The 23515-nt window shown below is 32.8% G+C and overlaps 3 protein-coding genes across 6 annotated transcripts; 2 read left to right on the top strand and 1 right to left on the bottom strand.

Moving 5' to 3' along the window:
- Window positions 1-708: 708 nt before the first annotated feature.
- Window positions 709-4436, top strand: LOC11446033 (pentatricopeptide repeat-containing protein At3g24000, mitochondrial). Of its 2 annotated transcripts, XM_039832252.1 has the most exons (3): window positions 709-838; window positions 939-1058; window positions 1166-4436. In XM_039832252.1, exon 3 carries the CDS (start codon window positions 1564-1566, stop codon window positions 4369-4371), a length of 2808 nt encoding a protein of 935 aa, XP_039688186.1. In that variant the 5' UTR covers window positions 709-838; window positions 939-1058; window positions 1166-1563; the 3' UTR covers window positions 4372-4436. The 2 variants fall into 2 exon arrangements, with proteins under 2 accessions (XP_039688186.1, XP_024635508.1); XM_024779740.2 differs by lacking the exon at window positions 939-1058 and having other exon boundaries at window positions 711-838.
- On the top strand, window positions 709-11253 carry LOC11441769 (poly(ADP-ribose) glycohydrolase 1). The gene is made up of 12 exons (XM_003599103.3): window positions 709-838; window positions 5124-5374; window positions 5534-5731; window positions 6326-6429; window positions 6677-6881; window positions 6975-7079; window positions 7340-7458; window positions 7827-7970; window positions 9134-9209; window positions 9324-9506; window positions 9917-9979; window positions 10815-11253. The coding sequence occupies exons 2-12, from the start codon at window positions 5138-5140 to the stop codon at window positions 10968-10970; spliced, it is 1590 nt and encodes a 529-aa protein (XP_003599151.2). The 5' UTR covers window positions 709-838; window positions 5124-5137; the 3' UTR covers window positions 10971-11253.
- Window positions 11254-12744: 1491 nt separating this feature from the next.
- On the bottom strand, window positions 12745-21373 carry LOC11438253 (protein DETOXIFICATION 43). 3 transcript variants are annotated; one of them, XM_003599102.4, is made up of 13 exons: window positions 21198-21373; window positions 17608-17776; window positions 16631-16752; window positions 16055-16318; window positions 15594-15790; window positions 15347-15482; window positions 14872-14968; window positions 14684-14784; window positions 14274-14437; window positions 13995-14183; window positions 13782-13877; window positions 13567-13688; window positions 12745-13270 (listed from the first exon to the last, which is right to left on the bottom strand). In XM_003599102.4, the coding sequence occupies exons 2-13, from the start codon at window positions 17685-17687 to the stop codon at window positions 13216-13218; spliced, it is 1623 nt and encodes a 540-aa protein (XP_003599150.1). In that variant the 5' UTR covers window positions 17688-17776; window positions 21198-21373; the 3' UTR covers window positions 12745-13215. The 3 variants fall into 3 exon arrangements, with proteins under 3 accessions (XP_003599150.1, XP_024635601.1, XP_039688357.1); XM_024779833.2 differs by having other exon boundaries at window positions 17608-17767; XM_039832423.1 differs by lacking the exon at window positions 21198-21373 and having other exon boundaries at window positions 17608-18051.
- Window positions 21374-23515: the final 2142 nt, after the last annotated feature.

The raw sequence follows: 23515 nt of genomic DNA, 5'->3' as shown, positions 1-23515 counted from the left end.
AATCAGCAAGAAGAATATACGGCTCTTCAAGAATGTATCACTTTGGGAATTCCAATGATTTGTTTAATCGATACAAATTGTGACCCAGATCTAGCAGATATTTCGATTCCAGCTAATGATGATGCTATAGCTTCAAACTGATTAATTCTTAACAAATTAGTTTTTGCAATTTGTGAGGGTCGTTCTAGCTATATACGAAATTTTTGATTAATAATAAGATAAAGAAATTGTTAGATTTGGTTGGGCGGTCGTAGATTTATGGAATCGGTTATTATAGCATTACAAAATTGTGCAAAAATAAATATTTTGTGATTAGTAGGTATTCAAAATAAAATAGAAAAGGAAATGAAAGTCAAATAAGGAAATGGTTGAATCAAAATAATTCCCTTTCAAGTTATATATATATATTTTTTAGAGGGCAGGGCAATATGAATGTTCTATTATGTTACATCAACACATTAATCTATGATATATCTGTTGTCGAAGTAGGTCAACATTTCTATTGGCAAATAGGGGATTTTCAAGTGCATGCTCAAGTACTTATTACGACCAATTTTTAAACGATCCCTAATTGCAAGGATGAAATACATATTTAAGTCTATTTTTATTTGTTTAAACTTTTTGGAGTATATAAACTTATTTAAGTTTTAGGAATAAATTTTAAAAGGGTTACAATTCAAACCCCTTCATATTTCCACTTCCTTCAAAATATAATCAAAACAATCCAAGTCATATGAAAAATTTGTTGATGAGTCATGATGGTTTAGGGTTTAGGGTTTAGAATTTGTTGAATTTGAAGCAAGAAACGGCAACACCAGAATCGCAAGCAGGAAGAGAAGTAAGTAATTGATTTGTGTAAAAAAGATTAGATTCAGATTTCTTCTTCTCCTGTTCAAATTTCTGAATTTTCCTGTGATTTTTGTTCTCGACGTGAAAAGTTCGTTTTGTAACGGCCGCAATCCCGGTACCGGTCCGTTTTTTCACTCCCTCATACCCTTGCATTGCTTTTGGGTATGGAGGGTTATTACCTTGAAAGTTTTGAGCTAGATTAGTAAAAGGTTAGGGATGACTTACTCAAAGACATGCCATTTTTTTAACTTATTTATATGTTATTTAGTTGTGTAAATTTTTGAACTTATTTTTCTGTTATTGTTGGATGAATCAGATTGTGGATTGAAGAACACTTTTTTTGCTGTTCTTTCTCACAAGTGTCGACTATTTGTCCTGTCTTGTCTTCTGCCTTGGCTCGGTCTCCTTCAATTATTAGAGCTGGCTAGGAATTGTAGAACGCTGTGTACTCTTAATGTTGTACATGCCCCACCCACTCCATACTCGCCTCTTTTGAACTGCCAAAACCAGCTCGAAACATGCGTAAAAGAAAACGAATTCTTGAGCTATGGCATCCATACGTTCATCAGAAACCATTCTAACCCTCAAGTTTCTCGATTTCTTCAAAAGGGCTTCTCTGAAATTTCTGAAGGAAATGTTGGGAAAGCATTGCATGCACTTTGCGTGAAAGATGTTATTCAACAAAACACATTCTATACAAACACCTTGGTTAACATGTACTCCAAGTTTGGTAGCATAAAATATGCTCAACATGTTTTTGATAAGATGTATGATAGAAATGATGCTTCATGGAATAACATGATATCGGGGTTTGTTCGAGTGGGTTGGTACCACAAGGCTATGCAATTCTTTTGCCACATGTTCGAAAATGGTGTCACGCCAAGCAGTTATGTAATTGCTAGTATGGTGACTGCGTGTGATAGGTCAGGGTGCATGACTGAAGGGGCACGTCAGATTCATGGTTATGTCGTCAAATGCGGTTTGATGTCTAATGTGTTTGTTGGTACTAGTTTGCTGCACTTTTATGGTACACATGGTTCGGTTTCTGAGGCTAACAAACTTTTTGAGGAGATCGAGGAACCAAATATAGTCTCTTGGACTTCTTTGATGGTTTGCTATGCAGATAATGGGCATACAAAAGAAGTTCTTAATATTTATCGGCATTTAAGACATAACGGGCTAATTTGTACTGGAAATACAATGGCTACAGTTATTAGAACTTGCGGAATGTTTGGGGATAAAACCATGGGATATCAGATCCTTGGAGATGTCATCAAATCTGGATTAGATACTAGCAGTGTCTCTGTCGCAAACTCCCTTATATCCATGTTTGGTAATTATGATAGTGTAGAGGAGGCGTCCCGTGTGTTTAATAACATGCAGGAACGAGACACTATTTCGTGGAATTCAATTATTACTGCAAGTGCACATAATGGTCGATTTGAAGAATCTCTAGGACACTTCTTTTGGATGCGTCGTACTCACCCAAAAACAGATTATATTACTATCTCAGCCTTGTTACCGGCATGTGGTTCTGCGCAACATTTGAAGTGGGGAAGAGGACTTCATGGTCTAATAACAAAATCTGGATTGGAATCAAATGTTTGTGTATGTAATAGTCTTTTAAGTATGTATGCTCAGGCTGGATCATCCGAGGATGCAGAGCTTGTTTTCCATACAATGCCCGCGAGAGATTTAATTTCATGGAATTCCATGATGGCAAGCCATGTCGAAGATGGAAAGTATTCACATGCCATACTACTTTTGGTTGAGATGCTCAAAACAAGAAAGGCAATGAACTATGTAACTTTTACAACCGCATTATCTGCGTGTTATAATTTAGAAAAACTAAAGATCGTTCATGCCTTTGTGATTCATTTTGCTGTACATCACAACTTAATCATAGGTAATACATTGGTCACCATGTATGGGAAGTTTGGATTGATGGATGAAGCGCAAAAAGTGTGCAAAATTATGCCTGAGAGAGATGTGGTAACATGGAATGCACTGATAGGTGGTCATGCTGATGACAAAGATCCAAATGCCACAATTCAAGCATTCAACTTAATGAGAAGAGAAGGTTTGCTTTCGAACTACATTACTATCGTCAATCTTCTTGGCACTTGTATGTCTCCTGATTATCTTTTGAAGCATGGAATGCCAATCCATGCACACATAGTTGTGGCAGGATTTGAATTAGATACGTATGTCCAAAGCTCCTTGATTACAATGTATGCCCAGTGTGGTGATCTTAATACAAGTAGCTATATTTTTGATGTATTAGCTAATAAAAATTCTAGTACTTGGAATGCCATTTTTTCTGCAAATGCTCATTATGGTCCTGGTGAGGAAGCACTAAAATTTATTGCAAGGATGAGAAATGATGGGGTTGACTTGGATCAGTTTAGCTTCTCCGTAGCTCTTGCTACTATTGGTAACTTGACAGTTCTGGATGAGGGTCAGCAGCTTCACAGCTGGATTATTAAACTTGGATTTGAGTTAGATGAATACGTTTTAAATGCTACAATGGATATGTATGGAAAATGTGGAGAAATTGATGATGTATTTAGAATCCTTCCGATACCAAAAATCAGGTCAAAGAGATCTTGGAACATTTTAATATCAGCATTGGCCAGACACGGGTTTTTCCGCCAGGCCACAGAGGCCTTTCATGAGATGCTTGATCTCGGGCTGAAACCTGATCACGTCACATTTGTTTCACTTCTGTCTGCCTGCAGCCATGGGGGTTTGGTGGATGAGGGTCTTGTGTACTTCTCTTCAATGACCAGTGAATTTGGTGTTCCTACTGCAATAGAGCATTGTGTATGCATAATTGATCTTCTTGGCCGGTCAGGAAGGCTTGCTGAGGCTGAAGGTTTCATTGATAAGATGCCTGTCCCACCAAATGAATTCGTGTGGCGTAGCTTGTTGGCTGCTTGCAAAGTACACGGCAATTTGGAGCTCGGGAGGAAAGCTGCTGATCGTCTTTTCGAGCTGAACTCGTCTGATGATTCAGCCTATGTTCTTTATTCAAATGTCTGTGCATCTACTCAAAGGTGGGGAGATGTAGAGAATGTCAGAAAGCAAATGGAATCACAGAGCTTAAAGAAGAAACCTGCCTGTAGTTGGATCAAGTTGAAAAACAAGGTTATGACTTTTGGGATGGGAGACCAGTTTCATCCACAATCTGCACAAATCTATGCAAAGTTGGAAGAGCTCAGAAAGATGACTAGAGAGGAAGGCCACATGCCAGACACAAGCTATGCGTTACAAGATACAGATGAAGAACAAAAGGAGCATAATCTTTGGAACCATAGTGAGAGAATTGCCCTTGCTTTTGGGTTGATCAATAGTGCCGAAGGCTCGCCTCTTAGAATTTTTAAGAATCTTCGTGTTTGTGGTGATTGCCACTCTGTTTTCAAGCTAGTTAGTAAAATTGTTGGTAGGAAAATTGTAGTACGGGATTCATACCGGTTTCATCATTTCCATGGTGGCAAGTGTTCTTGTTCAGATTATTGGTAGTGGATTGAATTTCTATGTTATATATACTGAGTTTGATTTTGATACGTTGTGTAAATTTTTTGATACTGTTTCTGAATCATACACGCCACCAGTCCCAAATGTACAATAAAATTTAGAAAATTTGAACTCCTGCATTAATCTTGAAAATTGCAAATTATCTTGGTGAAGATTGATGTGTTACAACTAACATGATGAGTATACTGAACGTCTTACGATTTTTTATTTACTGTCTTCATATAGCAAAATTTCGTTACTTGGACTGATTATAAAAATAAGAATGTATTAAGGGTCTTCTTTCTCAATACTGTTATGCTTACTGCTTTGGAATTGCCCTGACTACAGCAATAAAAATCATATCTCAGGTTATGGAGCTTATAATGTAAAAGTATATATAAAATAAAAAAAGTTATACTGTATTAACTATAATGCTTTTATTCGGCGTTTAAATTTGGCTCAGAATCTGCTAGAGCCCAATCAAGGCTGTTTGGCAATGTAAGGAGAGATCTTAGGCTTAGAATCTATTAAAATAAAATAGTGGTCATTGTTAAGTTTGTTAGTTTTTTCATTTCCCTGAAATGTTATAACTGATAGTTGCTTGCATGCTTGCATTCTGAATGGAATTTCAGATTTGTGTAATATGAATGAGTGGGTAAATCTTATAATTAGTGTCAAATTTCAATTTTCAATTGTAATATTAATAAAAATAATAATTCCGTTTTTGAAATATTCTCTTTTCTTACTCGGTTGTGAAGAGAATAAAAGAAAAATGGAGAAGAGAGAAGATTGGAGATCAATTCTACCATATTTACCGGTGGTGATGCGTTCTTCCTCTCTATTTTGGCCGTCCCAAGTGGTGGGAGCTCTCAGAGAGCTCGGATGTGGCCGAGTTGACTCGGGACAGCTCTTATTCATCTTCATTACTGAACTCAGGAACTCTCTTTCTCTCTCTTCAGAACCTTTAGCCCCTTCCGCTGCACATGGATATGCCCTCTTCTTCGACGAGGTAATATACTGCAGGTAACCTCACCTTTCTAAAACCTCAAATTTTTTATTTTGAATCCGGGTTTTCTTGGTATATTGGGGTACATGGGTTTTGCTGTTTATAGCTGATCGAACAATTGTTTTATGAATAAAAACGAAGACTCATGATTGTTTGTTTCAGCTGATATCAAGAGAGGAATGTAGGAAGTGGTTTGAGGAGGTGCTTCCATCATTGGGAGATTTGCTTTTGAGGTTGCCATCTTTGTTGGAAGCACACTATGAAAATGCCGATATGGTTATTGACGGAAAGGGAGCCACGGTCAGAACTGGTCTTCGTATGCTGGATTCACAGGAAGCTGGAATAGTGTTCCTTACCCAGGTTTGCTTGTTACAAAACTTATGTGTTTTTTTTTTGTTTTCTTTTGTGTGTGTAGAATATGCGTTCTTTTAATTGTTTAAAAACAAAATTCCACCTACAAGGCTACATGTACTTGACATTAAAATTCTTAAACCAATTTGCTTTGCGTTTGTTGGAATTAGTAGCAGTTAGTATTAATTAGTATTAGAAATTGTAGCAATCATGTACCTAGGTAGTCATGTATCTAGGAAATATCATTCATGAAACTAGGAAGTAGGATCATTATTAATCTCTTTGTTAATTTAAATTGTATTTACATCTATGAGTGTATAGAAATGAAGGATCAGCTGAGTGCAAATCACTCAAGCATTTCACAAATCCCTTAGTTTTCTCTCTAAATCTTTCAATAGCGTTTTTACCGCAACAAGATAAAATATACCACTCTTCAAATAATCAAAATAATACTGGTTGGCTACTTGTCTACTACTATCACAGCTACCGGTGTCACGACTCTCACATAACGAAGGCTGCTTCTGCGGCCGTTGTATTGTACATGGTCGTGAGTTACATGCTAATGATAGTTATAATTTACAATTGCAATTTCTTGCTTTTCAGGAGTTGATTGCTGCTCTTCTTGCATGCTCATTTTTATGTCTATTCCCAGTCCATGACAGATATGAGAAACAACTTCAACCAGTTAACTTTGATGAGTTGTTTGCGTAAGAAATCTTAAGCTATACTATTCTTATTCACTTGTTCAATTGCTTGTTTTAGCATTCATTTTGATCATCATTTTCTCCTAGTGGTGTCAAACCGTCAATGGTATTTGCATGTTTGTGTGTTAGAGAGACTCAATGATAGTGAAAGTGAAGGATAAAAGAAGTGACCATATTAAATTCCTTGTTTCACATGTTATTACAAAGTTTTCTTGAAATTCAGGAGTCTCTATGGTTGTGCCTTTTTCAGGAGTCTCTATAATGATTACACTCAAAAACAGGAAGATAAGATTTGGTGCATCATTCACTATTTTCAAAGGATAACCTCTAATATGCCCAAGGGTGTTGTCTCATTTGAGCGAAAAGTACTTCCCTGGGAAGATGATTGTATTCACATATCTTACCCAAACGCCAGCTTTTGGAGCACTTCTGTAAAACCTCTATGCAGATTTGAGGTATTTGAAGGAGATTTATTTTCAATTGTCCACAAAACTAATCTCTTTCAATGATCCACTTGGTTCATAATAGGTGATACTTTTGCATTTTAGGTTAAAAGTTCAGGGCTCATAGAAGATCACTCAAGTGAAACTGTCGAAGTGGATTTTGCAAATGAATATCTTGGCGGTGGTGCTCTTCGTAGGGGTTGTGTACAGGTGCTATATGTTTATAATATGTATTATATTTCCATCCTTAACATCTTGTGCTTAAATGTTAGGCAATTGTGATAGATTCTATATGACGTAGTTCCTGATATGTTTTATAAGCATAGTTCCTGATATGTCTTATGCTTATATTTCGTATGCAATTTGTATTAGCTCCTTATGCCTGTAGATTCTGCAGATTTGGATATTTTCTTACTTGAGCTTTCGACCTACTTACGTTTAATTAATTTACTTGTAATTGTCTGATATAGGAGGAAATTCGCTTCATGATCAGTCCAGAATTAATTGCTGGCATGATTTTCTTGCCGTCCATGGCGGATAATGAGGCTATAGATATTGTTGGTGTTGAAAGGTTCTCGAGTTATACAGGGTCAGTGTTACTCGATAGCTCTAAATTTCAGTTAGAATTGAATACTTTTAGTGCCTACTACTGGTTTGTTTACTTCAAATGTGATGGTAGGTTCTTTTTCAGTAGATTGAACCATTTATGATGCGTCTGTTTTCCTTCTCACTGATTTGCACACCTGGTTAGAACAGTTTTTTAATGTAAAATTGTATATCTTCCCAAGAAAAGAAAAAATTGCACATTAGTGTTTTCTATACAGTAACAGTATGCATAAAATGGTGAAATATTTCTCTGATGCAATGTCTCATTATATATTTTCAGCTTTTCACACACAATTTGCTATTGTGTGCTTCCTTCAACCTAACAGTGATAATATCTCCTGATTTCTTCAGATATGCATCATCGTTTCGATTTTCTGGGGATTATGTGGACGACAAAGATGTAGACACCTTCGGAAGACGCAAAACCAGGATTGTTGCAATTGATGCATTATGTGGCCCAGGGATGAGGCAATACAGGGAAAAATTTCTCCTCCGGTTCGTTAACTTTCATTGATTGGTTGCGTCTCTTTAGATCTAGATTCACTGTTGTCGTATTATATTAAGATAGAATTTATAGGTAGTGTTTGGCCCGACTTATTTTTGACTTTTCTACATTATAAAAGGAGAAGTTGAGCCAAACATATTTCTTGAGAAGCACTTAATATAAAAAGTTGCTTATTTTTTTGTGTGTAAAATACACAAATAAATGACTTTTGTTAAAGTTGTTGAAACCTACTTCTAAGAATTCTCGGCAACTTTTTTCTAAAATTTCCCCTTCGAATCCCACTGAGCACATTTTATATTTCATTTTATTTGATTTCTTACGGCATGCATGTGGTATACAATTGCTGTTTTTTGTTTTTTTGTTTGTTTTTACCATTTTTTTAATTGCTATAATTTGTTTAGGTTAAGAAATGGTCATCTTTTATTAATGGTATTAACAAATTAGTTATACAAATTTTTCTTAAAAAAAAATTAGTTATACAAATTACTATTCACAAATTGGCATATTGACAATGGTATACTATTTTTTTTTTTTAAAGGAATGGTATATTATTTATGACGTGCTCTTTTAAACAAATATTGTGATGTAAATTCATAGGTCCATGATGTATAAATTTTTATAAATCTTTTTTTTTGACAAAGAATTTTTATAAATCTTATTCACCTCTTTATATATAAAAATTTTATAATTTTTTATTCATTTCCCCTAAAATAAATGTTTGTTTCATTTTAAAAATATTTATTTATTTATCATAATTTATTATGAAATATGAACTTTCTTAAAATAATTCATTTTGTTTAAAAATATTATCAAACAATTTAACATAAAATAGATTTTGAAATAAAAAGAAAAATTTACCAAACAACTTAAACTTAATTTCTAAAGCTCATATTTTTAACTTTAAGTTTAAAGTAACTTTTATGTCTCAAAAAAGTTGGGCCAAACGCACCCATAATCTAAAACGAATTGTGCTTTATATTTGCCCTTTGAAGTTTGTAATTGTTTATAAACATTGCATCAATTTATTACCTGCAAATTGTAGTTTCACTGTATTGTTCCTAGCTGCACACAATAAAAATGATGTTTTTTGTATGTCTTAAATTTTTTTTTTTAAGTTATAACATATTATCAACGAGCTTATTCATTCCTGCAGTGAGATCAACAAGGCATTCTGTGGTTTCTTGCAGCAATCTCAATATCAACGGGATCAGAAAATACCACAAGAGAATGTATGCTCATCTTTACTGGTTGTTTTTTCCATGACTTTCTAGCATCAATATGGTTTGCTATCTGCATCGCTCGTTGTTCAGTTATCTGTATTGAACATTTTTCGTTTCTCTTAGTTTGATGCTATGGAAACAAGTGAAGGAAAATATTCATATCAAGAAATCAGAAATTCTCAAAATGATTACGATATGATGGAGAATAGTAATGATATTGGGGTTGCGACCGGAAATTGGGGATGTGGTGCCTTTGGAGGAGATCCTGAAGTAAAGACCATAATTCAGTGGCTTGCAGCTTCTCAAGTAATTTTATATTTTCAGCCATCATTATATGAATATGTACCTTTAGTCCCTGCGTACTTATCTGAATGAATTAGAAATTAATGCTTATGTTTACCCCTACACCAAGGAAAATCCCATATCATGGTAGATATTTCTATGCATTCTTGTTATGAGTGTTGAGATCGAGTCAACCATATCATGTTTGATAGTTTCAATTTAGAAATTTTTTGGGGATAGTCAACAATGCCATTAGAACGTCTAAAATTTTGACGGCTGAGAACTTTGAAAATCAGCACGTGGTCACAAAAGGTCGATGAAAATGAAATATTGCAAATTGACAGCAACAATTGTAGTACTAGACTTTACTTTGACAATTTGACCTTTCATGCTTGAGGACCTTAAACTTCGTCTTGTTTTATCAAACCCTGCAGGCTGGAAGACCTTTCATTGCATACTACACATTTGGCTCGGGAGCATTGCAGAATCTAGACAAGGTAACTTGACATATATTAAATAGTTGTACCTGTCAAATCTATTTGCAAGTTTGCATTCAGATTAAAGTGACATGAACAGGATTCACTGAGCTAAGCTAATAGATTCCCATATTAGAATTAAGTTTCCATTTTTTGTGGTCTTTTTTACAAATGAATAACCCACTATTTGCATTGCCTCTATTAAGTTTCAAATGGGCCTAACTCATCCTTAAATAACTGCATTGTAAGGTTAGAAGTGTCGCTAGTTATATACTCTTTTTAGCCTTTATCTCTTTTTAATGTGAGACTTGAGTTTTTCTCAGTACCCCCTTCATACCCAACACTATTGAGTTTGATGCGTAGATAATATGGTGGATGACTCGACTCAATAGGCTCTGATATCATATTAAGTTTTTATAATGGGCTCATCTCATTTTTACAAAACCGGTTGTAAGATGAGGAGTATCACTCTTTATAAACTCTTTTCATTCCCTATCTTTATTCAATTTGGGAATCACATTTGTCCCAATAGCCTTCTTCTCAACTAATTTTAGTAGCAGATAAATGCTAGCAACACTTAACACTCTCTCACCAACACTATTCATGATTGAGTGAAATTTATGCGAATCCAATCATTTTGGAGATGAGCCCCACATGATTTAGTGGAATCCAATGAATTTTTCTCATTCAGTAAGTGTTAGAAAGAGTTTTAAATAGAGCGGTTTTCTCTTAGTGGTGATACCATATGTGAATAAATCATCTTTATTTAGCCAAGTTCCAGGAATATACCAACTCAACTTGGTCTTTTATTGCAATGTTGATTTCTCACTAGAGATTTTGGTTGGTGTCGTGGCAGGTCTCGTGTTGGATTTTGTCGCAGGGATGGACAGTTGGAGACCTATGGAACATGCTAGTGGAGTACTCAACAAGTAGATCAAAAGGAGAAACTAATGTTGGTTTCCTCCAATGGCTCCTGCCATCAATATATGATCATGATTCTGGGATGTATTAATTTGGTTAATATGCCTTTGTTCTGGTGTTGTTGTCTGTCTGTCTTCGAAACTTTTCAGTGTTTGTTCTCTTTTAATTTTTTTGTGTGGATATTACAAGGAAAAATGAACCGCCGTGAAACGATTGATGTAGTTTAAACCTGTATATACCTTGTATAGATCAATTATTCTTGCATAGTTGGACTATTGACTATGAAGTAAGAGCATAGTCTTAAAAACATGTAATTTTGTTCTTCTTGTAACAAGCAAATTGCTAGTGGTGACCCTTGGGAATTTTTGGTACTATGTCCCCCTCCTTGGTGAATACCATTGATGATGGTAGACAAGTTCACATGACCCTTTTGGTAATTAGTACTCCCTCCGTCCCATTTTAAATGACCTAATTTGAAAATGTCTACTATTCACCATACATGCTTTGACCCTGTTTTTCTACTATTATATATAGACAAAAATATACTATATAAGATGTTGGGTTCGTCTCGATGAATATTTTCAAAATATCAAATTTTCATAATTTTTTCTAATAGATTATTAAAGATATTTAAGTTCAAAATTATGCATTGACATACGTGACAAAATCAACTAGGTCATATAACATGGGACGGAGGGAGTATTAACTAGCAACCAACACTAGATTTAACTTCCTCTCACTTCAGAATTTATCTATGAATAATGTACCACCAAGTTGTTGTCTCTAAATTGAAAATTTCAACCAATTTTCCACTAAAACAATTGTTTTAAAACTAATAATCAAGTCATGTCGTTTTGGTGCTACTCTTTAGTCTTTTAAACAAGTGTGCAGACAAATTTTCCTAATTTTTTTTTTCATCGTGCGGCTGTTTATTCACCATATTATATCTCTTTATGCATAAAAGTAAATTCAAAGATAAAATATTATAATGTTAATTCTGAATCTACTACACTTTTATTTCCACATATTTTGTTCAAGGAAACTTTTATCACAATATAAGCTGTCATCTTAAATCCTAATTCCATAACTTAACTGTTTTTTTTGGTACAAGAAGAGGGCTGAGCCCAAGAAAAAAGAAAACTAAGCGATTAAACGAACATTTCGAGGTATGCAAGCGCCAGAAATGTCATCAAAATATTATGTTGATAAATTAACGCAATCTAATTGACAATAATATTATGTTGGCTTGAGACTTTGAAGTGTTTTTCTCTCCAGGTCTCTAGCTCTATTTCTCTAGCGTCAATTTCAATAGACTAGTTCATACATAGCAAACTGATTTTAAAATTATAAGTGTAACAATGCAGAAAATTTGGTCTCACTCTTCAACTTGAGCAGCTGCAACCTAATTCTTGAAGGCTTCAAACCCCTTGGATCTTCCTCTAAATGACTTGAACTTTTATCACAACTTGAAGAGTCTTCAACCTAAAAACCCTAGAATCCATTTCTAAGTTGAAAACAACCTCAGTTCTTTTTCTTGAATCTTGTGCAATTGAAACTCTTAATCCACAAATCTTGAAGACTCACTATTACAAAGAAATTCTTTCCATGTCCCTTACAAATTTTTCACTCACATCAAAAGATCAAAAAGTTTTCAATGAAACTTTGATATGAATGAAGTTTCTGAGAGAAAATGAATGTAAGAATTAGGCATTGTGTAGTGCAGATATTATTGCATTTTCAAATCGTATTCGAGTTGCTTCGGAGCTACCTCGGATCGTGTAGAGTCTCAAAAGAGGTATACAAATTAAAAGATAAGTGAAGATGATTGCAAGTCAGCAATTATTAGACAGAGAGTAAAATCCAACTTCAAGTGATTGTATATCAATTTATTTTTCATTATGCATTCGAGTTTACATATACTGACAGGTTGAAGAATAATCTTCAAATTACAACAAAATCACATTAATGATACATCAAGAGGGAGAAAAAACTTGACGATACTCAGTGTTGTCAAATAGGGGCTATAGCAGCACTACAGCGCCATAGCGTAGAAGAATCAGGTCTAATTGCGATTGTTCCGCGATACACTATTTAGTACAAACTACAAAGTGTCGAGGAATTTGAGCGAACCGCTGTTTTCCACAATCTGCAATTGACAACATTGACGATACTGGATACAACACTAGCACGTATAAATGGAGCAGTGCAAGACTATCACTATAGTAGAGAGAAGTCTTCATGTCCTAAAAAACAGACAATTGATCCTAAAGGATGAAAAGTGATGTAAAATTTGATATGCTACTACACAATGAAGTTTATTTTTGTAAGATATATCCTCAAGACAATGATTGGCCTCTGAGAAAACGCCAGGGTCCTGTTCCTGTTCCCATCCTGCATATGCATTTTACATGTTTTAAAACAACATTGTATAATATAACTATAACAACATTGCGTATAAAAATCTTAATGAATCGCTTATAGCATAAGCGCTTATCATATAAGCATTTATGTATAAGTTATTTTTTCGAAAAAAGATACAATAAAGTGAACTGTTTTTTTTATAAGCTATATGTTGTTTTCATAAACTATCATGAAGAGTTTAAGGAAATAAGCTGAAAACAGCTTATATACATGTTATAAGCTGTTTCCATAAACAGGTACTTGCTTTCAACATAAGGAAAGTTTACCTCCATACACCAGCAAACATGCGAAGACTCATATAGATGGTTAGTGCAATCCAGATACCAATAAAACCCTTACTCTTGTATAGAAAGAATAAAGAAGTAACACTTGCTATTGAGACCATGACCTGAAAAAACAGAATACCAAATCACTAAATAAATGCTGACAGAGATAACAAAATATAAAAAATGGTAAGTTAAAAAAAAACTTGCAAATTTACCAAGGAGTATGCTGAATAAGCGAAATCAGATGCTCCATAGTTCACACCATCAAAGACAAAGGCTAACGAATTGATTGGTTGTGTTGCAGCAACAAACTGGTGAGTTGAAATGTAATTAGACGAAAACTCGCGCAAAAAATTATATGTAACTAATTTTTACATCTATATAAAACATAACGAACTAATCAGTTGTATTGTGCTAGGAAAATATACCGGGAGGCCTAGTCGGATTAGGTGAATAACAGCAACATTTTTGGAAAATACTCCGGCTCCAAAGTATAATCCACCTCCAACTACTAGAGACAGTCCAACCCCTAAAACAAAACTCATTTGAAGTGTTCTTGTTGCCGCAGTAGTTACTTTATTATAGTCTTTCTCAGCAAAGGAACATGCGAGAATTGCCTGTGATAAAGGGAAACTTAATCAGCAACGTTAATGCGTAAATTAATATATATCTTGCATCTTAGTAACAAGAGAAAAATGTTTTTGTACCTGTATTGCAACCGCTAAACCATCAGCGAGAAGGGATGATGTCATCCAAACTTGTAGACAGGTTTGGAATGCAGCCATTGGAATTGGACCTAACCTTGCTGCTAATGAGGCTGATAAGGTCACGCAGAATGTCACTGCTATAACTCTGGCCAACAATAGACCACCTATTGAAATCGAAACGAATTCGAACGTGTAAGTAAATTCTAGCATTATTAATAAGTTATCAATGTATGTTCAATTTCTATATTAATATTTTTTTCCTGGTCTCAAGAGATAAATGGTCAGGTCGGATTGACTGCACTCATACCGTCTGATTAAAATCGTACCGTTCAAGTTTCATGCTCGGCTTTTTACATTTAAATAAAAAATTAAAATCTGAATTGAATATATAGACTTCAATACCAACATACCATTTTTAAGAAACCTGAAAATCTGCAAATCCTTCATGCTTGGAGGTAGGAGATCTACTTTTTTCATTAGTATAAACAAGAGTAAAGTTGCCATAATGTACCTAAAAGTATCATCATTTTGTAAGTTGAATTCTTGAGAATAAAAATGTTTGAACATTATTATTATGATAAAGCAAAGTAAGACTTACTGAGAAAGAACATGTGAAATGGCTGCACCTCTGATGCCTAATTTGAAGTAAAATATGAGTAGTGGATCCATGGCGACATTCAATGCGTACCCGGAAACTAAATAAAACCATAGCAAAAAAATGAACCAAGTAAGGGAAAAAAGCTAACAAATTTCAAACCAAATTTTCTCTCATTAACTCTTTATTATGCGTTCTTTATGTTTTTCTTTTGTTATGTTACTTAAAAATTTGAAATTCCTCGTAGAATTTCGCTTGATCCGATAGGGATGGCTCAATAAATCTTTGATAGACTTTGATATTATCTTAGAATTTACGTTGAACTTAATTTAACCCTTACAAATTCGGTTTGTAAAGTGAAGAATGTTCACGGTTTATAAATATATTTTCAGGTTATATCTCATCCAATGCGTGATTCTTAACAATGCCGATTCTAATTTGGACTCAATTTCATGACAGATAGATCATTTGAACCTACCGATGACATATAAAGGAGTTGTTGTGTCTTTGAACCCTCTAAAGATTCCTTGCATGGCCAAGGAGAGAAGCACTGCAGGAGCACCTAAGGCTCTCAATCTTAAGTACTTAACAGCTGGGACAAGCATAGGAGAATCCTACAAAAAAAGATAAATATCTCAATTTAACAAAAGCTTATATTCAATGTAGTTTAAGCAATGAAGTAATAAGATATTGAATATAGTACTTATGATAGTAAAGATACATACATATTTTAAACCCATTGCACCTAATAGAGGTTTAGCTGCAAATATAAGGGTTGCAGCTTGAATAAGGCCAAGAACTGTGCCAAAAAGTAATGCTGTTGATGCTGAAGCAATGTGCCTCTTCTTCCTTATAGGTTTTGACTCACTCTTGTTACTACTATTAGTAACAATAGAAGACTTGCTTATATTTGAATTTGCATCTGATAAGAAAATTTAGAATGTTAGAACAACCAAACATGCATGAAATACACTCATTTCCCTCTTATATCGTATGTAGCACTGACACTTCAGATTGAAGGCATGTTCAGTATCAAATACCTAAATGACACTAACACATGTGGTTATATTCAATTATACCATTTTCTGACATTAGTATCAGTGTCTGTGTCGGTGCTTCATAGCTCATATCATCAAACCAGCAACTTCACACCAAACATGGAAAAAGAAAGATAGAGAGAAAGTACCATCTCCATTTTTCAAGGTACTATCTTGTTTGGTTGCACCTGCTTCTATGTCTTGAAGCAAATGATCATCAGGCATTACTTCATTCGACTTGGCCTTACCGCTTTCATTGAACTGTTTTTCTGCTGCTTTGGTATTGATTCTATCCATAGTATCTTCTTCAGCTACAAAGGAAGTTGTAATACTGACCAAAGGAAAAATGGTAATCCTTGAAGCTTGGTTGAACACAGCAATGGAAACTCCTGCTGCCGCAAGTTCAACCGGCCCTAAACACATGAAAAAAAGGAAAGTTTAGCTTCAAACAAGCCAAAACATTAAAATGAACCTTGTTAAAACTTCAATTAAGACTAGTAAAATATCATATTCTATTAAAGGGCAACCCTGCGCATAAAGTTCCCGCATACGCAGGGTCCGGGAAAGGGTCCACCATTTGGTGTATTGTACGCAGCCTTACCCTGTTTTTTACACAAGAGGCTGAGGTTGTTTCCAGGACTTGAACCCATGACAACAACTTTACTAGTTGCGCCAAGGTTACCCCTCATAATATCATATTCTATTGAGAAGAAAAAAAAAGGTACCTAAGTGGCCTATGAATGCTGTGTCTATAAGAGAAGCAATTGGATCAGCAGCAACAGCAAGTGCAGATGGGAATGCAATCCCAAGTATCTCCTTAGCCAGGGAATCCATCTTGAATACAAGGCTACATTCAAATTAATAGAACATGCTATTAGCATTTTGTAAAAGACTTTAATAACCTTTTTAGTCCCAACAATAATAGTGTTTTTTGATTTTGTACCTGAACAATTATTTGTTGATTTTAGTCCCTAAAATAAAAACTTTATGTTTTCGGTCCTCGTTCTTTCATTTTAGTCCCTATAATATTAGGTTTATGTTGAATTAGTCTCAACAAAATTAAGTAGATGTCATATTTTAGAGACTAAAGTTAATGAATATAGTTCACATGTTGCAAGGACTAACTCGACATAAATCTAATATTGTACGGACTATAATCAGAGGTTGAAAAGAAAATATTTCTATTTTGAGAGTTTCTTTTTCCACCTTCAGAGTCGCATCGAAAGTATATTTCTGAATGAAAAAAAATACATTTTTATTACATTCCAAGGTATGTTTTTGGACAAAAACTTCTGAAATATACTTTCGGATATTTGTTTTTATTTTTTTATTTTATTTTTATATACAAAATATGGTGGAAAAAAACACTACCTTCTATAGGGACTAAAACCAGAATAGATGTATATTATAGGGACTAAAATGTTATTTAAACTTTGGTAAAATTACATGAATGCCCTTAAACTTTAGAGAGTCTAAGGAGATTAAAATATATTATGACATGCAATATAATATAAAATCATGTTATCTTTTACAATATAAATTTTGCAATGTAACAATACAACATGATATCTTTTGCACTATAACAATACATCATGGTATCTTTTGCAATATAATTAAAATCATGTTATATAATTCTAATCATGCTGACCCTGCTCCTCCAAGAAATAAGGGTCAATAAGTTGATTACACAAATTGATGATACCTTGCATCTTTGAAGAAAACTGATAGAGGCATTGTCCACTTGTTCTTGACTGCATTATTTGAGATATCATTATCGTCCATGATATCCTAAATCTTTTGATAACAACTCTCAATGAAGAAGAGGATGTTGCAAAGGAAAGTCCCTTAAGAATGAACCTAACCTGAACAACCTACCAAGTATAAGTTAGTTTAATATTTTGTACCATCAAAATAAATAACATAAAATAAGTGCTTATCATATACATGCTTATATATAAGCCATGTCTACATAAAAAAAGAAAAAGATAAAGTAAAATCTTTTTTCATGTAAACTAGTAGCTATTTTGATAAGCTATTAGTGAGAGCTTATAAAAATAATAAGAAAACAACTTATGTCGTAAACTAATTTCATAAGTACTCTCAAAGAGTCTTAGAAATGCATATATGTTAGCGGATTATTAGCTCAAATAAATCAATTCAAAGAAATACAAATTTTTAGATTCGTATGAACTTAGCTCAGTTGATAAAGACATTGCATAATATATGCAGGAGCCGAGGATCGAACCTCGAACACCCACCGTATGAATTTCTAGCTACTAACTTGACAAAAAAAAGAAGAAGACTAGAGTCGAATAAATGTTGTTTTGATCATGTGTATGATTGGACCTTCTTTTCATGTGTTTATAGGAAACTTCTTTATAAAGTAACAATGCCTAACTATTTTTTAACAAAATAAGAAAACCCCATATAAGATGGAAAATGATAAAAAGTAGCTGGACAAAACTTAGAAGAACGTGACAAACAATATTTCATAATTCAAGAGCCTTCCCCAGTTCCATACACCCCCTGATAGTAACATAATATAAAGACAGCTTCTCTCGCATTCTAAGAGTTTTTCAGGTGTCCTATGTAGTTCAGATTATAGAATTTGAACGGTATAAATAATCTATAAAAACCTTCAAAAACATTTGAAACATTTCGGATGTATTTGAAACATCCCATTTGTAGTTTTAACATGCATTTAATGTGTTTATTTTATATATAGATGTATTTGAAACATCTTTTTTTATTATGTATATAATTATCATTTACTTCTCATATAACAAACTCTCTCAATATATAGGTTTTAAATTTCAACTTACTGAGAGAAGTGTGTTCTAAACATAATTCTCAAAATAAAGATATTGACTATTGTTAAAGGAAGATATGTACATCAAGAGAAGATTTTGTGGACATGATTAAAAGCTCATAAAACAAAAAGTTTTCCTTTTTACTAATGATAAAGTGAAGAAGATGCTTATACTTTATAGATTAATCAATTAATTTATTGGTATGCACTACCAAGTGTGCAATTTTGTAAAAAAAAAAAAGTGTGCAATAATTTAAGCATACATCAAATTATACTTCATTATTATGTTATTTTTGTTAAATTAGTTATCAAAATATTTAAAACAAATTTATATGGTGAAATGTCATTAAAAACATAAATTAAACTTTTTATACCAATAGTAAATGCATAGAAATTTTTAACTTTTAAGTAAATTATTCAAAATTAAATGATAAATACATGAATATGAGAATAGTGATTGTAGTTTAAACCACTACGGAATGAGGAAAGTAAAAGAAAAGAACTAAAGTGGAACATGTTTTGGACTTTCTGGGAAAAAATTGAAAAGCCGTAATATGTGAGAAAAACAGAACATCTTTTCCAATTGAAGTATAAAACAAAGCAATGTTTAATGTAATTGTTTAATTATTATTTTGTTTTTGAAAAAAAATTGTCGTATAATTATTGATTGGCCTCTTAAGGTATAATCCGTACAAGGTGAATATCATCACGGTGGATCACACTAAAAAAGCACACAATAAAATAGTCTACAAGAATCCTACACAAGTAAACTTGCAATATAACACTATATTTTTTGTATGCTTCGGACGCCGGTTAGCATGATATATATATATATATATATATATATAATTAAAAATGGTGGTTGAGCCTAACACAACCCCACAAAACCAGCTTGTGAAGTGAGGATTGCCCCCACTTATAAACAAATTGTCAGACCAATTCCTAACCGATGTGGGACTCTTAACACACCCCCTCACGCTCATGATTGCACATCTGAAACGTGAACATAAATGACATGTGACCCGATAACAGAAACCTGATAACAAGTGGCTCAAATAATCATGAAGAGGTTCTGATACCATATTAGAAATGGTGGTTGGGCTTAACACAACCCCACAAAACCGGCTTGTGAGGTGAGGGTTGCCCCCACTTATAAACAAATTATCAGGCCAATTCCTAACCGATGTGAGACTCTTAACATATATATATATATGACATCTTTCTTTTTGTGGTGGCCGGGTTCGAACCCCAGATCTTACATATATGCATTGTCCATACCAACTGAGGTAAACTCACGGGGACATATAACCTCGTTTTTTGAGCAAATATATAAAACACTTGTCACTAATAAAAGTTAACAAGAAATAAAGTACGTGGCAGAATTTTTTTTGAGTATTGTAATATAAACACTTGTCACTAATAAAGTACGTGGCAGAAATAAAGTTAACAAGAAACACTTGTACACAAAAATTATATATATAAAAAAAAATTTGTTACAAAATGACTCATTATGGGTATTAAATGGAAGCTAAGTGGCATGCAAGTTGCATGCAGCAAGCATAAGAGATAAGGCTAATTTTTTCACTAAGTGTTGATTTCGTTATTAAGTGTGTGTTGATGTAAAATGGCTTATATATATTAGTTTATATAAAAAAAGTACCTACACCATTATTCATTAAAGTTAGCAATAGTAAGTCTACATTATTCATTGAAATTAAGAAATTATTTTTTATAGATTTTCTTTTTGGTGGGATTCAAAGAATAATTTCTCCATTTAATTCTAAGCATGTAATTAATCATGGATGATGAGGATGAAACAAAAATACACATCTTTGTCTGAAATAAATAACTCACCACTCACCATTTTGACTGATATTATAATAGTGTTAATTTGATAGTGTGTTTTTGTCAGGCTTTTGGTTTATGGGATCTTGATTTTTATTTTTGGTAGATTTGTGGGATCTTAATTTTTTTTTTTTGAATTTTACCATGTAATAATTACATGCAAAATAAATGCATGAAATACTTTCTCAAATGAAAAATGCAGGTATATTATATATTTCTAAGAAAAGAAATCTAAATTGATTAAAATGTAAAAGCTAATAGCACAAAAGCAATGCCAATTGGAAATGCAAGTCGTGTAAGCAAACAATACATGCATATTCTTTCCTACCTCAGGTAAAGGTGGGTGTTGGATCAATAATCAATAAATTTCATTACTATGATTTTTTTCTTTCAATAATAACAAAAATTAAAGATTAAGAAAGATAAAATATGTTTCAAATCTTGTTATTGTAGAATTATCAAAATTTAGCTAGAGATAAACTATCTTGAATTTCGGATATTATTTAAGCTTCTAGTATGTTTATTGTTATGTCAGTTGTTGATCCAACGACCAACTTCAGAGTAACAATAAACATCAGATCGAATCTATATAATGTTAACGTTGAAGAAAGTCTATCTAATGAAATGAATTGGCATACCTGAGTGCTCCTAAGGTTTGATCTTGACTTGTAGGAAGAGAGTGAAGAATGCAAGGCAGTCACCAACCTTTCCCCTACTCTTTAGGATTTTCTCCTTCACAAAAGGCTACACACTCTTCTTCTTGCTTAGCAAATGTATCCCACACCACACCCCTTTTATAAGTACCCTTTGCATGCCCCACTAAACCTCTATCTCGATCTTCCCTAGTATTTGAATTAAATATATATTGTAATCAATATCAATATATTAATATATTGATAACACAATAGTGCGCATAAAAGGTATATGAGCTAGAGAGGGAAAAGCATTTTTGTTTGTCACATTGTTTTGAGGGTGTAATTTAAAGAAGGATAATGTTTCATGTACACACTTTTTTTCATACATATATTGTACCACTTCATGTAAGAGTGTGTGAGGGACAATACATGTGAGTTTTTTTGTGTGTGTGGAGGGACCACAAGGACACTTGTCAAAATTATGTGTGGGTGTACAAGTGGTACATGCCATCTAAGGTGGTCTATGTATCACTACTCTTTAAAGAAAGGGAAAAGACACTAAATAACAGATGGTCTAGTTATTTTAAAAAGGAAAAATTAAATATATTAAGAGGAAATATAACAAATATTCCATTCCAAATATATAATTAAGATTTAGTTAGGAAAAAAATCAGAAAAAGAGAAAAAAAAATTATTAGTTAAAGTGACATTAATGATCATCTCTATTATAAATATTTGCCTTAATTTTTTGAAAAGTACACATGGCATCTTCTAATTTCTCATCTCATTTAATGCTTTTTCATCAACCAATCAAAATATATAATGACTCATTTTTTATTTGCCAATTAAAATAAATCATGACTCATTTATTTTTCATTAGCCAATTAAAATTGATCATGACATGATTTTTTTCCTATATATAGACAACTTGCTTTTCATTATTTTCATACCTCTTTAATTCCTCCCTAAAAAAAAAAAAAGAAGACATAAAAAGGCATTTTCTGTATTTTGAAAAGCATGGAATTTTAATCACTTGATGGACTAAGAGGTTGATTTACTTTTTCATTTGAATCTAATCGCTAATGCTACTTTCTTCCGGTAGATTTTCATATATCCAAAAGGAGTGAGTCGCTAACTTAGGCATTTTGAGAGAAGAATCTAGATAATTTTTTTATTGCAATGAGCACTTTTATATTTATTTTATTGCAATCAGCCACTCTGTTATATCTATTATATTAATGAGGATTATGTAATTTTTTGTTATAATTATGCCTGTATGCATTCGAATGGAATAAAAGGGCATAAATTATATTGATGAGATTAGTAAATGTAGCTCAGTTTTCATTCTCCTGCTTTTTACTACATCAAGGGCATAACTTATATTTAAATGTGATTGATATTCTATTTCGCTATTCTTGATTCCAAAGTTTACAAGTTTATGTTTAACTTTTCTTTTTAAAAAAAGTTTATGTTTAACCGTATAAAGATACACACTTTTTGACCCAAAAAAAATAAGGCACACACTTCTTGATTAGAAAAATCCTAATTAATAAGATTAAATTTGAAGAAAAAAATTTAAAAAAAATTAATTTCGAAGATTTTTCCATTTATTTGGAGATAATAACTCATAACTATAAAAATAGTTTTGAATGCCCATAAATTTATTGAATCAGAATAAACTTAAATAATGTTCTTATAAATGTCAATGAATTTGATTAAATTTTAATAATTCTGTTGAGATTTTAATTTCTATTGATTAGAGTGCGCTATCTTTTGTACATTTTGAGGTTTTGTACATGAGACTTTTGCAAATGAGAATAATATGCCACTAATGGTAAAAAAATAAAATATCATTCATGATAATATTCATGTTTGCTTCTAATGGTGGCATTAACAATTGCAACGATGCTGCCTATTATTTTGGTGAATCAATATTAGCATGATAATTAAGGTTTCTTTAAAAGGGGATAATTGTTTGTAAAATGTTACCTCTAAAAAGGTCTAAGGCGTACATTTACTCTTTTTAATGAAAATAAACTAAATTTTATAATAATTAAAAATGGTGAATAAAAATAAAATTTACTCCCTTAAAAAAACAAAAATTTATCAAAAATGGTGACGATCACATTTGGATTGAATCCATGGAAAACAAAATCAAAATATAAAGTTTTTTTTAGTTGTTTTTCTTTTTAAAAAAAATTGGTATATGCAAATTTCGGTATGGTAAACAAATAAAAAAATAACTTCATTTTTTTCAATTATATCCCTAGATTAAATGAGGAAAGTGTCTAAAGGATTTAAAAAAAAAAAAAAAAAAAAAG

Source organism: Medicago truncatula, chromosome 3 (genome assembly GCF_003473485.1).
Source record: "Medicago truncatula cultivar Jemalong A17 chromosome 3, MtrunA17r5.0-ANR, whole genome shotgun sequence".
Classification (NCBI taxonomy): Eukaryota; Viridiplantae; Streptophyta; class Magnoliopsida; order Fabales; family Fabaceae; genus Medicago; species Medicago truncatula.
Note: the sequence above shows the minus strand (reverse complement) of the source record. Positions and strands in the feature narration are given on the sequence as shown.